Source organism: Pelodiscus sinensis, chromosome 11, assembly GCF_052426305.1.
Source record: "Pelodiscus sinensis isolate ZL-2025 chromosome 11, ASM5242630v1, whole genome shotgun sequence".
Taxonomy (NCBI): Eukaryota; Metazoa; Chordata; order Testudines; family Trionychidae; genus Pelodiscus; species Pelodiscus sinensis.
Genome location: NC_143062.1, coordinates 15,797,246 through 15,810,535, shown reverse-complemented (window position 1 = coordinate 15,810,535; position 13,290 = coordinate 15,797,246). Strand labels below are relative to the sequence as shown.

Here is a 13,290-nt window from a genome sequence, read left to right as displayed (position 1 = left end):
GGGGGTATGTCAACACAAGTGAAATTTGGAGAAAACTGAATTTTTGTTTTAAGTTTCATAGCGCTTTATTATTTTTGTAGTTTTTACACCCAAAAATTTCATCGCCTGCCCGGCTATGATTAAGTTGTTTAAATAAATGTGTTACAATGGTGGGGAAAAAAATTGTGTGTCTGAAAACTGCAGGTACTGGGGGTATTTATAATTTTAATTTTTTGTAAAGGGGTATTTTATATTAAAAAAAAAAAAGGTTGAGAAACACTAACCTATACCAATGGAAGGGGGTTATCAATTGCTGAAGGAACACTACCACCAGAGTAATACTAGCCAGGTCAACTGAAGCATTCTTCTATTGACTGAGTTTACATCATTTTGTCATAGCTGCATTGCTCAGGGCAATAGATATTTTTGCACCCCTGAATGATGTAGCAATGTTGACCTAAATTTTGAATATAAGCTAGGCCTAGTCTCTAGTCTGATTTCCTATAGTCAGAAATTGGCATAAGCCCTTAGGGTATGTCTACACTACAACATTAATTTGAACTAACTTAGTACGAATTAGTTAATTTGAACTAAGCTAATTCAAACTAACGGATCCAGACTAAAAAACTAGTTCGAATTAGCGTTTTGCTAATTCAAACTAGCATGTCCACATTAAGTGGACCCTGAACCGGGCTTAAGGATGGCCTGAAGCAGTGCCGGCAGGGCATCAGAGGAGGACTTAGAGCGTGGAGATGCTGTCTCAGGCTAGCCGAGAGCTGTGCTTAAAGGGTCCCGACCCCCACCCCAGACAGACAGTTCAGGGGTGCCCCGCTTGCAAAGCAGTCCTGGCTTGGATTGCCCGGACTACCCACACTGGGCACATCACACCACTCAGCCATCAGCCCGGCTGCACTTGCTGCAGGCTGCCATCTGGGGAGAGGGGGCAATTGGGGGGCTGCAGGAGAGCTTCCACCCCCAGAAGCCCGCAGAGCCAGCCCAGTCCTCCCCATCGGGGGTTCGTGCCCCATTCCTCCCTCACCTCCTTCCACTTACCCTTCCCTAGCCCCTCTTCTTGATGTACAAAATAAAGATAATGTGTCTTCCAAAATGGAATGTCTTTATTGAACAAAACTGGGGGAGACTGGGAAAAGGAGGTGGGAGAGGGGAAGAGAGAGGCTGGGAGAGGGGAGGGCAACTAAAATGATCAGGGGTTGGGAACAGGTCCCATATGAAGAGAGGCTAAAGAGACTGGGACTTTTCAGCTTAGAAAAGAGGAGACGGAGGGGGGACAGGATAGAGGTCTCTAAAAGCAGGAGTTGGGTGGAGAGGGCGCATACAGAAAAGTTCTTCATTAGTTCCCATAAAGAAGGAATAGAGGACACCAAAGGAAAGGAATGGGTAGCAGGCTTCAAACTAGTAACAAAAAGTTCTTCACAAAGCAAAGAGTCAACCTGTGGAACTCCTTGCTGCAGGAGGCTGTGAAGGCTACAACTAGAACAGAGTTTAAAGGGAAGTGAGATCAAGTCATGGAGGTTGGGTCCATGGAGTGGTATTAGCCAGGGGGTAGGAGTGGTGTCCCTGCCCAAGGTTTGTGGAAGGCTGGAGAGGGATGGCACAAGACAAATGGCTTGGTCACTGTCTTCGGTCCATCCCCTTCAGGGTCCCTAGGGTTGGCCGCTGTCGGCAGACAGGCTACTGGGCTAGATGGACCTTTGGTCTGACCCAGGATGGCCATTGTAAGCTCAGGGCTCAGGGTCGGGGGTCTCAGTGGAACCCCTTGATTCTCTTGCACACCTGCTCCTGGGTGGCCAGGCTGGCAGCTCTCCTGCCCTAGCCGGCCACTTTCCTGTGCCTAGTGCGGAGATCGTGGACAAGGTCCACGATGTCTGCACTAGCCCAGGCGGGTGCCCGCCTCTTGCGGTCCCGGGCAAGCTCCCAGGAGCCGCCAGCCTGGTCCCGGGAAGAGGGGTAGGGCTGGGGGGCATCGGGTGGCTGGCTCGATCTGTGCCAGTTGCAGGGTCTGCTGGCTGGGTGCTGGCAGGCTTGCACCTGGCACGGGCACTGTAGCCAGCCCGTGCCCCTTTAAGGGGTCCGGGGCCGGGAGGGGGGCAGATGAGTTTCCCTGGTGTTGGCCAGAGTGGCCACCAGGGAAATCTGGGGAGGGCTAGCCTCCCACTAGTTCGAATTAAGGGGCTACACACCCCTTAATTCGAACTAGCTAGTTCAAACTAGGCTTAATCCTCGTAAAATGAGGTTTTCCTAGTTCGAACTAAGCGCTCCGCTAGTTCGATTTAAATTCGAACTAGTGGAGCGCTAGTGTAGCGCCTATTAAAGTTAATTCGAACTAACGTCTGTTAGTTCGAATTAACTTTGTAGTGTAGACATACCCTTAGAGAAGAGGTTTAAGTATCCCTGACAAAATTACTGTTCTTCAAATCTTTGTCCAGGTGGATCCTGCTCATGAAGTATATGTCTCACATGCATGAATGCACCATAAGTAGGATCCACATGGACTAAACATCTGGAAAAACACAGTTTTGTCAAATAAGTAGGCATTTTTTCTCACTTAAAATGTGTGTTTGGTATATTCGTGATATCATTATAAGCATTCTCTCCCTGTTTGATTTGCACTCAGTTCTAGCTGCAGCACCATCCAGTGGCAGTGAATCCTACAAGCTGATCACACTGTGTGAAAAAGTATTTATTTTTATTGGTTTTGAATCTCCCACCTTTCACTCTCACCAAATGTCCCCTTGTCCCTCTGTTAGGAGACAAAAAGAACAGAAACTCCTGTTCTTCCTTTTCTCAACCAGCCATTATAATAGATTTTTCTCATCTTTATCTCCTTTCTACCATAAGGATTGGGGAGGAGTTGCTTTCTTTAAAAATAGTTTGGTGATACTTTAAAGTGATTTTAACTGGGTTAAAATTCTGTCTTGTTAATTTTTGCTCTCTAGTGGAGATAAAAGAGAGAGTACATGTGTACTGAATGGAATAAAGCTCCTTACTGACCGGAGACACTATATAAGGTAAGAGAGGACTTGGTAACAGCCTGTAAATACCAACCTGGGGAGATAAATTCTGATAACAGATCTCTCAGACAAAGGCAGGACAAGTTATTCTTCGACTGCTTATTCATGTTGATTTCAATTAATGTGCATGTGCCATGTGCCGGCTATTTCCCCGTCTTCATCAGCAACCTCCAGCACAAGGCCAAGCAAGCCACCAAGCTCTTCAAGGGAGACCCCAAGGGAATTTGTCAGGAGGGGTCGGCCTCCAGGTACTGGCCCCTGGGCAGCGGGGGCGGGGCAAGGCGGGAATGCCCAGGGCTGTGGGTCAGGATTGAGGGGCACTGGCAGGGCTGTGGGTCAGGAGTGAGGGACACTGGCAGGGCTGGGCTGGGCTGGGCTGGCTGTAGGGCTGTGGGTCAGGAGTGAGGGGCACCAGCAGCTGCGGGGGGCAGGGCTGGGCTGGCTGTGGGAGCTGTGGGTCTGCCCTTACCTCCCTCCCCCCAGAATAGTACCTCCCCCTTGCTGTGGGGGCTCTGAGTCACATTCTTTTAACATTACCAGTATCAGTGGCTTCTGGTGAGTGCAGTTTCTCAAAACTGAAATTACTAAAAAATTATTTGAGGTCCACCATGTCTCAAAATCATTTGTCAGGACTCGCATTAATTTCAATTGAAAGTACCATTACAAAAAATTTAGATTTTACTGAATTATTAAAAGGCTGTGCAAGTATAAAAACCAGAAAAATTCAGTTCATGTAAATTATTTTAATTTATGAGAAACTGGGCGCACCGGAAGACACGAACGTTTTTCATTACAGTGTATAGTTGAACCCAAATTGTTTGTAATTGTGGTTTTGTTAAAATTAAATGAGTATACTAGTAGGAAATTGTTTTATTTCACTAACTACAAATTTTTTGTTTTCGTTTTTAAAAAAAATTTAAACAGTCAGAAAAAAACAAATAAAAACCCTCATTGCAAAGTGTAAACGTGTAAAAGCCAACAAAAATGGCGGGAGGGGGGGAGGTAGCCAAAAAAATTTTTGCTTGGGGCAGCAAAAACCTAGAGCCGGCCCTGGCTGGGGAGCATGCTTGGGGGACCTGCAGACGTAGGATCTGTGATCACAGGATGAAATACTTCTCCACATCAGCAGCTCATTTGACCTGTCAGTCCTTTCATGCAACTATGCAAGGTCACAATGTGACGGTTCTGATTGACAATACCACTGCCATGTTCTATATCAACAAGTAAGATGGAAGCTGCTGAGAGGCTCTTATTATGGACTTCTGTATAGCCAGGTCCATCCAGCTTCAGGTACCCTATCTCCAGGGAGCGTGGAATGAGCTAGCAGATCATCTCCGCAGAGCATTTCACAATCACACATGTTCCATCTGCCCGGATGTTCTGCATTCCATCTTCTGCAGGTGGGGGTTTCCCCAGGTTGACCTGTTTGCCACCAAGGACAACAGGAAGTGCCACACATTCTGCTTGTTTCAGAATCACAGTCTGGGCTTCATCTCAGAGGTGTTCATGCGCCTGTGGGGGGGATCGCCTCATGTATACTTTTCCCCTGATCCCGCTTGTCCACAGAGTGCATCTCAAAATCTGCAGAGATGGCACGGGTGATCTTATAGCCCTGGTGTGGCCTCATCAGCATTGGTATACTACAATCTTAGAATTGTCAGTGGACACCCCAATATAGCTTCCTCTTTACCCAGACCTGACTATTTAGGGCTATGGTCACCTTGCATCTGGACCTTCAGCCCCTCCATCTCTTGCATCTGGACCTTCAGTCCCTCCATCTCCGGGCTTTGAAGCTTCATTGTTAAATCCCTTGGAGTGCCAGTGCACACAGCTGGTGTGGGAGGTGCTTCTTGGCAACAGAAAACCATCCACCAGCGCCACTTAGCAAGGTAAGGTGGAAAGGTTCTCATGGTGATGTGAACATCATCAAATGGCTCCATCCCTGACACTCATTCCTATTATCCTATTATTTGCTTCACCCGAACAAGCCAGGATTGGCATGATCATCCATTAGGGATCACCTATTGGCAATTGCAGCATTCCAGGGGAATGCTGGGTCGATTGGTATTCGCCAGCCCCATGGTACTGCACTTTCTCAAAGGAATGGGAAGGTTCTATCTGCATTCATCACCATCCTTATTGACCTGGGATCTCAACCTGGTCCTCTCAAGATTTATGGGCCCACCCTCCAAGCCCCTGGCCATTTGCTTCCTCCTCTGCCTGTCATGGAAGGTGGCATTTCTCGTGGCCATCATGTCAGCCAAAAGGGTTTTAGAGTTGAAAACTCTAATGTCTGAGCCCCCATACGCTGTCTTCCACAAAGACAAGGTGCAGCTCAGACCACATTTGTCCTTCCTGTGCAAAGTAGTGTCCCAATTTCACCTGGGACAAGATATCTTTCTGGCAGTCTTCTATTTGAATCTGCATACAAATGTGCACCAGCAGAAGCTGCATTCTCTAGATGTCCAGAGATCACTGACCTACACTGAGCACACAAGATCATTCTGGATCACAGACTGTATCTTTACCTGTTATGAGTTAGCCAAGATCCCTCTCTCAGGGTATGTCTACACTACCACCCTAGTTCGAACTAGGGTGGTTAATGTAGGCAACCGGAGTTGCAGATGAAGCCCGGGATTTGAATTTCCCGGGCTTCATTTGCATGTTGCCGGGTGCCGCCATTTTTAAATGTCCACTAGTTCGGACTCCGTGCCCGCGGCTACACGCGGCACGAACTAGGTAGTTCGGATTAGGCTTCCTATTCCGAACTACCGTTACTCCTCGTGGAACGAGGTATACCGGTAGTTCGGAATAGGAAGCCTAATCCGAACTACCTAGTTCGTGTCGCGTGTAGCCGCAGGCACGGAGTCCGAACTAGTGGACATTTAAAAATGGTGGCGCCCGGCAACATGCAAATGAAGCCCGGGAAATTCAAATCCCGGGCTTCATTTGCAACTCCGGTTGACTACATTAACCACCCTAGTTCGAACTAGGGTGGTAGTGTAGACATACCCTCAATGATCATAACCCACTCAAAAAGGGCTTACACCTCTTTGACTGCTTTCCTTGCCCAAGCACCAATCCAGGAGATCTGCAGAGCAGCAACCTGGTTCTTGGCACACACATTTACTGCTCATTATGCCATCGACCAGCAGGCCAGAAGTGACACAGCTGTTGGTAGAGCAGTCCTCCAATCAGTGATTTCTTAACTCTGACCCTACCTCTGATGGAAGAGCTTGCGAGTTACCTGATTGGAATCAACCTGAACAAACACTCAAAGAAGCTGATGATTCACCTCATAACTGTTGTAGTTCATGATACATTATTTACATCCATTCCAATACCCACTATCTTTCCCCTCTGCCAGAGAAGCCAGAAAGAAGGAACCAAAGGGACAATTGGGTCGGCAGGGTCTTGAATTAAGCGCCATGAAGGCACCACTCCAGGGGCTCCACAACTTATGCAACAGGCGCTACTAGGGGGAAATGTTTCTAATTCTGTGCATGCTCCATGTGCACACCTGATTGGAATGTACGTGAACACATCTCAAAGTACTACTGTTATAAGAAGGTGAGTAGCCATCTTTTCCTGTGGCTGAAAGCTGAATCTGGATACATTCAGACTAGAAATGAGGTTCACATTTTTAACAGAGGGGGGATTAACCATTGGGCAACTGCCCTAAGGACAGAATGGATTCTTTATCAAGACTGGACATTTTTTTAATGTCCCACTGTAGCTCAAATCTGGGCTGGATGCAGAAATCAGTGGGTGGATTTCTGTGATCTAGGACATGCAGGAGGTTGACTGCACTGTCAGAACAGGCCCTTCTGGCCTTCAAAACTATGAGTCTTTCAAATAGTGCAAGTGCTGTGTAAAGCCGATTGAAATACTAGCTATTGGCTGGCCCCTGTCTCAATCTTGATTCGGGGTTCTTGGCATCTCCATAATATCAATTAGTTAATTATAGTATCTTTAGTGTCGTCATCCTACCAATTTTACATTTGTTCAGAGAGTCTTCCTGGAAAAACAGGTTAGATAGTTATTATTACGGTAGCACTTAGAGGTTCCACTGAGAGCGGGGGCCCATCATCCTGTGCTGCACAGACTCCTAACAAGATTGGGGCTCCCATCATGCAGTGCTGCTCAGATCATGAATGTGATCAGGGCTACTCTGACACTGTGCATGCACATAGTATGAGAGAGTCCCTACCCAATAGAGCTCACAGTGTGTGAGGAGAAGCAGAGGTCAGAGATGAAAAGGGACTTGGCCTAGGAAACACAGCAGGTCAGTGCCTGAGCTAAAAACAGAACTGGGGTGTCCCGAGTCTCAGTTTAGTGCCCTCACCACTAGACTGCGCTGCCTCAGACAAGACCTGGATTTCTAATGTATATACACACACAATTGTTCCTGCTGTATTTAGGACCCCTCTCTGATGTGCATTTGTACAGCACTTGGTGCAGTGATGTCCTGATTCATGATGGGGATCTCTTAGATGCTATGGGAATACAAATTAATTATAATAAATGATACATTAGAGAGAAGCAAAGCCTCCAGAACGGGAACAAAGCTGAGTTCTTTTCCATTGGCCTCTGGGTGCTGTGGCAGGGTCAGACCCCTGCTCTGTCCACAACCCCACAGTCTCACTTGCCCTTTCCAGCATTTTGGGGTTCTGCCCCTTGGCTAAACAGGTATTGGGGCTGAAACCTTGGTCAGCCTGGCCTGAATAACCAGTCCTCCTCAGTCACTGGCTGGGCTCTCAGGCCACATGGGGAAAGGAGCCCAAACACTGCCTGTCAGCCCCTTGCCTTCCCTGTCTATTCTGGCAGTGCTGACATTCTGTTTTTCAGCTTCTTTATCTCTTTCCTTATCAGTGCTCGCTGCTTCCTCCAAACTCCTCTTCCATTCTCCTCTGCCCACCCCCACAAGGAAGTTTTTTAAAGAGGTCCCCTGGCAGCCTGAAGTCAGCTCACCTGGACCTTAACTGATTTATAGCAGCCCTGTCTCAGTTGCCCAGGTCAACCAGGGCCGTTGCTGTTTTTCAGAACTTTCTCTCTCCTCTTCCATCAAGCCCTTTAACCTTCCCTGTAACAGTGCACAGAGGAGGGGAGCAGCTCTTACCATACAGATGACCTTGCTGTGTGGTGAATTCTCCATCTCTTGGAAGTCTTTAAATCCAGAGTGGGCATCTCTGTACTTGATACTCCTTAGCTCAACTGCAACTGATGAACCGTGGGGTGCAGGGAATCAGCCTAGATTATTGAATGAGCCCCCTCTTGCCTCTACAATAGATGAGTTTCCTCCTTGGGCATAATCAGGAGTGAACACCAGGCAAAGAGAGGGTTAATTAGAAAGGAACCAGCAACACCACAGGTCATGAGCCTGAGTCCTGGCTGGAAGTGAGAGAACTGTGCGCTTTAATCCCCTAAGCACAAAACAGCGGGCCAGGTTCCCTCACTGGAAAAGTATTGCGTTGGAAAGCACTAGGAACAGAGGAATGTTAGTAGTTTTTTGAGTGACTGCACATGTTCCTGCACTCAAGGCAGGTACTAGAAATTTTTTCATTCAGTGGTACTAGTTTGGGTGGCTCAAGCACCCTCTGCGGCTGGAGGCTCATAGCTCTGGGATATAGCACCCAACTGGCCTCCCCCCCCCCCACATCCTCAGTTCCTTCTTACTGCCTGTGACAGTTACTGGAACTGCTCTCTTTGCTTTGTAAGCTCTTGGGGGCTATGTCTACCCTATAGCCTCTTGCGCAAAAACATATGCAAATGAGACGAAACATGGAATATCGATGTGCCTCATTTGCATAATTAATTAGACTCCATTTTTGCACAAGAGGCTTTTGAGCAACAAGGAGCTGTCGACATGCAAAAAACCCCTTTTGTGCAAGAGCTGTTCTTCCTGAAAAAAATGCGGAAGAACGGCTCTTGCACTAAAGGGGGGTTTTGTACAAAAAGGAGCCATGTAGACAGCTCCTTTTTGCACAGAAGCCTCTTGTGCAAAAATGGAGCCTCATTAATTATGCAAATAAGGCATGCTGATATTCCATGCTTCGCCTTATTTGCGTATTTCTTGCACCAAATGTGTGCAGTGTAGACGCAGCCTCAGTATTCTTGTACCCTAACTGAGCTGTAGTCCATTTTAGTGAAGTTCTGTGACTTCCTATATTAGCAGAGATTCTGTCTATTTTCTGGTGTCATGGCATGCCTCAGCCACCAGGCTTTATACACTTCTGTAAAAGGACTATCCCCATGAGTGACATGCATTCAAGCTGCCTGAAATTCCTGGGAGAAGCTCACATTGGGAACTGTTGCCAGATCTTAAGCCTTGCACAAAGAAGGACCAAGTTGCCAAACTGAAGTTTTTGTTCATGGAGGCAGCACTAAGACCTCCATCTGAGCCAGCCCAGTCATATTCAACACTGAGTGCCTTGATATGGGAAAGTAATGCTTCTTCTACCGTACTGGAGTCCCAAAGATCAATCATTAGCCCCAGCACTGAGCAAAAGGCACAAGAAACAGTCAGCTGAGAGGGGACTATCCCAGTGCCAGGCATGGGAATCAAAATGGAGTGCAACCTAAACCAAGGCACTCCTTTGTCTTTGTACTGCCGAAGTTGGCATCACTGATTCCAGCACTACACAGGCACCACTGAGTCTGGTACCAGGTGAGCCATCTATATCTGCAGCACAACATGATACTAACGCTATCTCAATACCAGCCACACCAGATGCTGTTGCCAGAGACCTTCTCTTGCTATTGGTATGTATGAGGCAGAGGCATGACTGCCCACTAACCTGGAGAGGAAGGAGCGCCTCCACGAGGTCTGCTGGGCAGAGCCCAGACCCATCCCATCACCTGATTGGCTATAGCTAAAAAAGGCCAGCTCAGGAGCCTAGTCAACTCCTAGCTGCCAGAGGAGCCAGATACCTGCTCTGAACTCTCGAGCTGGAAGACTGCCATGGATTTAGAAGAGACCAAGGACTGGCCAGGACCACTGGGCCTGCAGGTGGACTTCTATCTAGAGGAACTGCCAATCCTGCCTGAGGTTTGAGCCCCAGAGGAGCTGCATTGGAGCCAGGTGAGCCTGGAGGGGAGTCTGGAAGTAGCCTAAGGACAGCTGACCTTAGTCTGGCTGATGTATAATCTGTGACTGAATCAGCATGTTGTGGGTAGGATCCCTGCTGACCCAGTGGTAGATGGAGCTGCCACTGTTAGGGCCCTGGGCTGGGATGAAGTGGAGCAGGTGGGGCTCCATCCCGCCTGCCACCTAACCCCTGGGTGACAGTCTTTCCCTCCCTCCCTCCTCTGTTTCAGACCAACCACCCGTGTTTGTTGGCTCTTTGCAAGAGCTACGAGACCTGGCTGTTTGTTTGTGGCCCTGCTCTGAACCAGGGCCTGGGCCTAGTGACTACTGGCTCAGCCCAGTCATAGCCCCGATTCCCTCAGCCACTGTCACTTACACTGTGTGTGGGCTTGGTGTATTTACTGTTGGCTCAGCCCAACCCTAGGCCTGAGCCCCTGGACTATTGTGGCCAGACTGGTGGGAGGGCTAGACTTACTGACTTTGGGCATGTCCTGACCATAGGCCAGACCCCCGAACTAGTGGCACAGCTGATTCCTCCGCAGAGACTGAGTAGGGGTACAGTGAGGCAGAGTAACTGCCCAATGACCTGGCGGGGGGAGGAGCCCCTCTTAGTAGGCTACATGGTACCAGTATCATCAGCAATGCAAGGGTTGGTGTAATTGGTGCCGGTATCAAGAGGGAACCCATTGGTTCCAATCATTGTTCAGTACCAAGCCTTCAGGTATAATCAAAAGGGAAACTGGTTATCCTTGCCCCATTGTGGACATCTCCACCTCAACAGCAGTCTCCACCACTACAAGGAACTGCACCACCATGGTTACTGGATTGTCAAGGCTGTTCCCTACTCTGGCACTTCAAGTGCAGAAGGTGGGGGGCTCGCAAGAGACTTCAAAAATACCTTGCCTCTGTAGGCTTCTGCTTAAAAAGTCCCCAAGGTTGCAGATTTCCTGCTGCCACCACTCCAGATTAAAAAAAGACAACTTTCTTTTTGAACCCAGGAAAATTCACTTGGGAACTTCTTCCTGTGGGGTACCCCAAGCTCTTTTACCACAAGAGAGCTTGAAAAAAGGAAAACAAGCTATAATATTTGATAACTGACCTCGGTCTTAGGCCTGCATACTCAGACCTCCTATTACCTTCCAGGACACAAGCATCAGATCATAGTCTTTAAAAAGATGATTTTATTAACAAAACAAAGATATACTTGGTAAAGCATAATTGATTGCTAGATATAGAGCAACTGAGAAAAACAGATTAAAACATGGAGAATTACTTCCCTGGGATTCAACTTTAGTTACATTATATGGGGGAGGCACATAATCCAGACACAAAGGAATTCCAAGCCAGGAAATAAAAGAAATTAATCTGGTTGTGACTAACTAAGCATTTCCTATCTACTTACATTTGTTGCTTCAAGGTTTTGCTCTCTGAGGCTGTGTCCAGACTCAGGGGTTTTTGCGGGAAAAGTAGCCTTTTTCCGAAAAAACTTCCCCTGCGTCCAGACTCAAGCCGCGTTCTTTCGAAATTAAATCGAAAGAACGCGGCTTTTCTTTCGATGGCGGTAAACCTCATTTCATGAGGAAGAACGCCTTCTTTCGAAAGTTCCTCTTTCGAAAGAAGGCGTTCTTCAATGTAAATAGGGCTTCTTCGAAAGAGAGCATCCAGACTCACTGGATGCTTTCTTTCGAAAAAGCAAGCCGCTTTTTCGAAAGTTCAACGTGCAGTCTAGACGCTCTCTTTCGAAAGAGGCTCTTTTGAAAGAGGCTTGCAGTCTAGACATAGCCTGAAACATGGCTATTGCTGTAAATTTCTTTGCTGCATCTCAGCCTCATTCAGTCTCTCTCACAGCCCCTATTGCTTCTCTCGTACAAAGGAGATTGAAGCAGGCAACCTGTTTTTCAGGTCAAATCTTAACACTTTCTTCCCATTGGCTCTCCTGGCTCCCTGCCAATACTTTCTGGATTTTTTCAGGGATTCTCTGAGTTTAACCCTTTACAGGAAGTAACACTCCCATCCATCACATGGACAAAGACTGATCATCATTGGAGACAGAGGTCAAGTCTCACTCCTCCTATCCAAGGAGTCATTCCTACTATTCCGCCCTGGCATTTCTACCCTTCCATGGACCTGGGCAAAGGAGTCAAGTGCATGGCCAAGAAGTCAGTGGCTGGTCTGTTGGCCCTTTTCCAGGGCTTATTCCAGGTGTTTCTATTCAGTGGCCTCAGAAGGGAACGTGGTATCATCCCATCAGGGAGTGCACAATCCAGACTCTAGTACCAAGCCTGGTACTGGACTGCAAGACCTGGCAAAGCAGGACCATGCAGAGGCAGAAAGGGAGGAAGAGCTTACACAGCCAGTGCTGGCCTCCTTCCCCGACGAAGCAATCTCATGTCACCTCTCTTTGGATGTCTCTGAACTCTTCAAGATTTTTTAAAGAGGGTAGCCTTAAATCTGGGCATACATGTGAAAGTAGTGAAGATGTTCTCTCATAGCCTATTTGACATTTTAACAGCTCTGGGCCCTTCAGAAATAGCCTTGCCTCTCAATGAGGCCATTATGGACCCTGATAAGGCTGTTGGGCAGACCTCCACATCTCTGCCCTCCACATCAAAAAGGGCATATGAGTTCCTGTATGCCCATTCCCCCCAACCTTCTCATATCTGCTGGCAATGAGAGAGAAAGACTGAGTCATCAGGTTACAACTCCAAAATTAAAGGACTCAAATAAATTAAACTTGTTTGGCAGAAAAATGTATTCTTCTGGAAGGTTACAACACAGAATTGCAAACCAGCAGGCACTACTGGGCAGGTAGGATTTTAATGTGTGGGACTCCATGAAGAAGTTCAAGGACCTGCTCTAAGAAGAGGCTAAATAAGAGTATTTCTCACAGGTGGATGAAGAAAATCAGTGACAAGGATATTTTTGGATGTGGCTGACTCAGCAGCCAGGTTCATGACTTTGGCAGTGGCCATGTGCAGAAGTTAGTGGCTGCAGTCCTCAATACTCCTGCAGGAGGTCCAGAAAACACTGCAGGGCTACCTTTTAAAGGAGCTTTGCTTGTTTCAGGAAAAAAAACTGATGCAAAACTTCATGGTTAAAAGGCTCCTTGGATTGTACACACCAATACTTTCAGGAAGCACTATAGGCACCAGCAGCTGTCTGGCACTCTGCCTTGGCTGCTCATCAGGATCT

General features: G+C 47.6%; 1 protein-coding gene across 1 annotated transcript in view; it reads left to right on the top strand.

Moving 5' to 3' along the window:
* The window catches only part of TOP6BL (TOP6B like initiator of meiotic double strand breaks), a 43,212-nt gene that overhangs the window by 18,063 nt on the left and 11,859 nt on the right, over positions 1-13,290 (top strand). Inside the window, exon 7 of the mRNA XM_075939261.2 lies at positions 2,937-3,008. Coding sequence (XP_075795376.2) covers positions 2,937-3,008 — 72 coding nt within the window. The remainder of the gene's footprint in view (positions 1-2,936; positions 3,009-13,290) is intronic.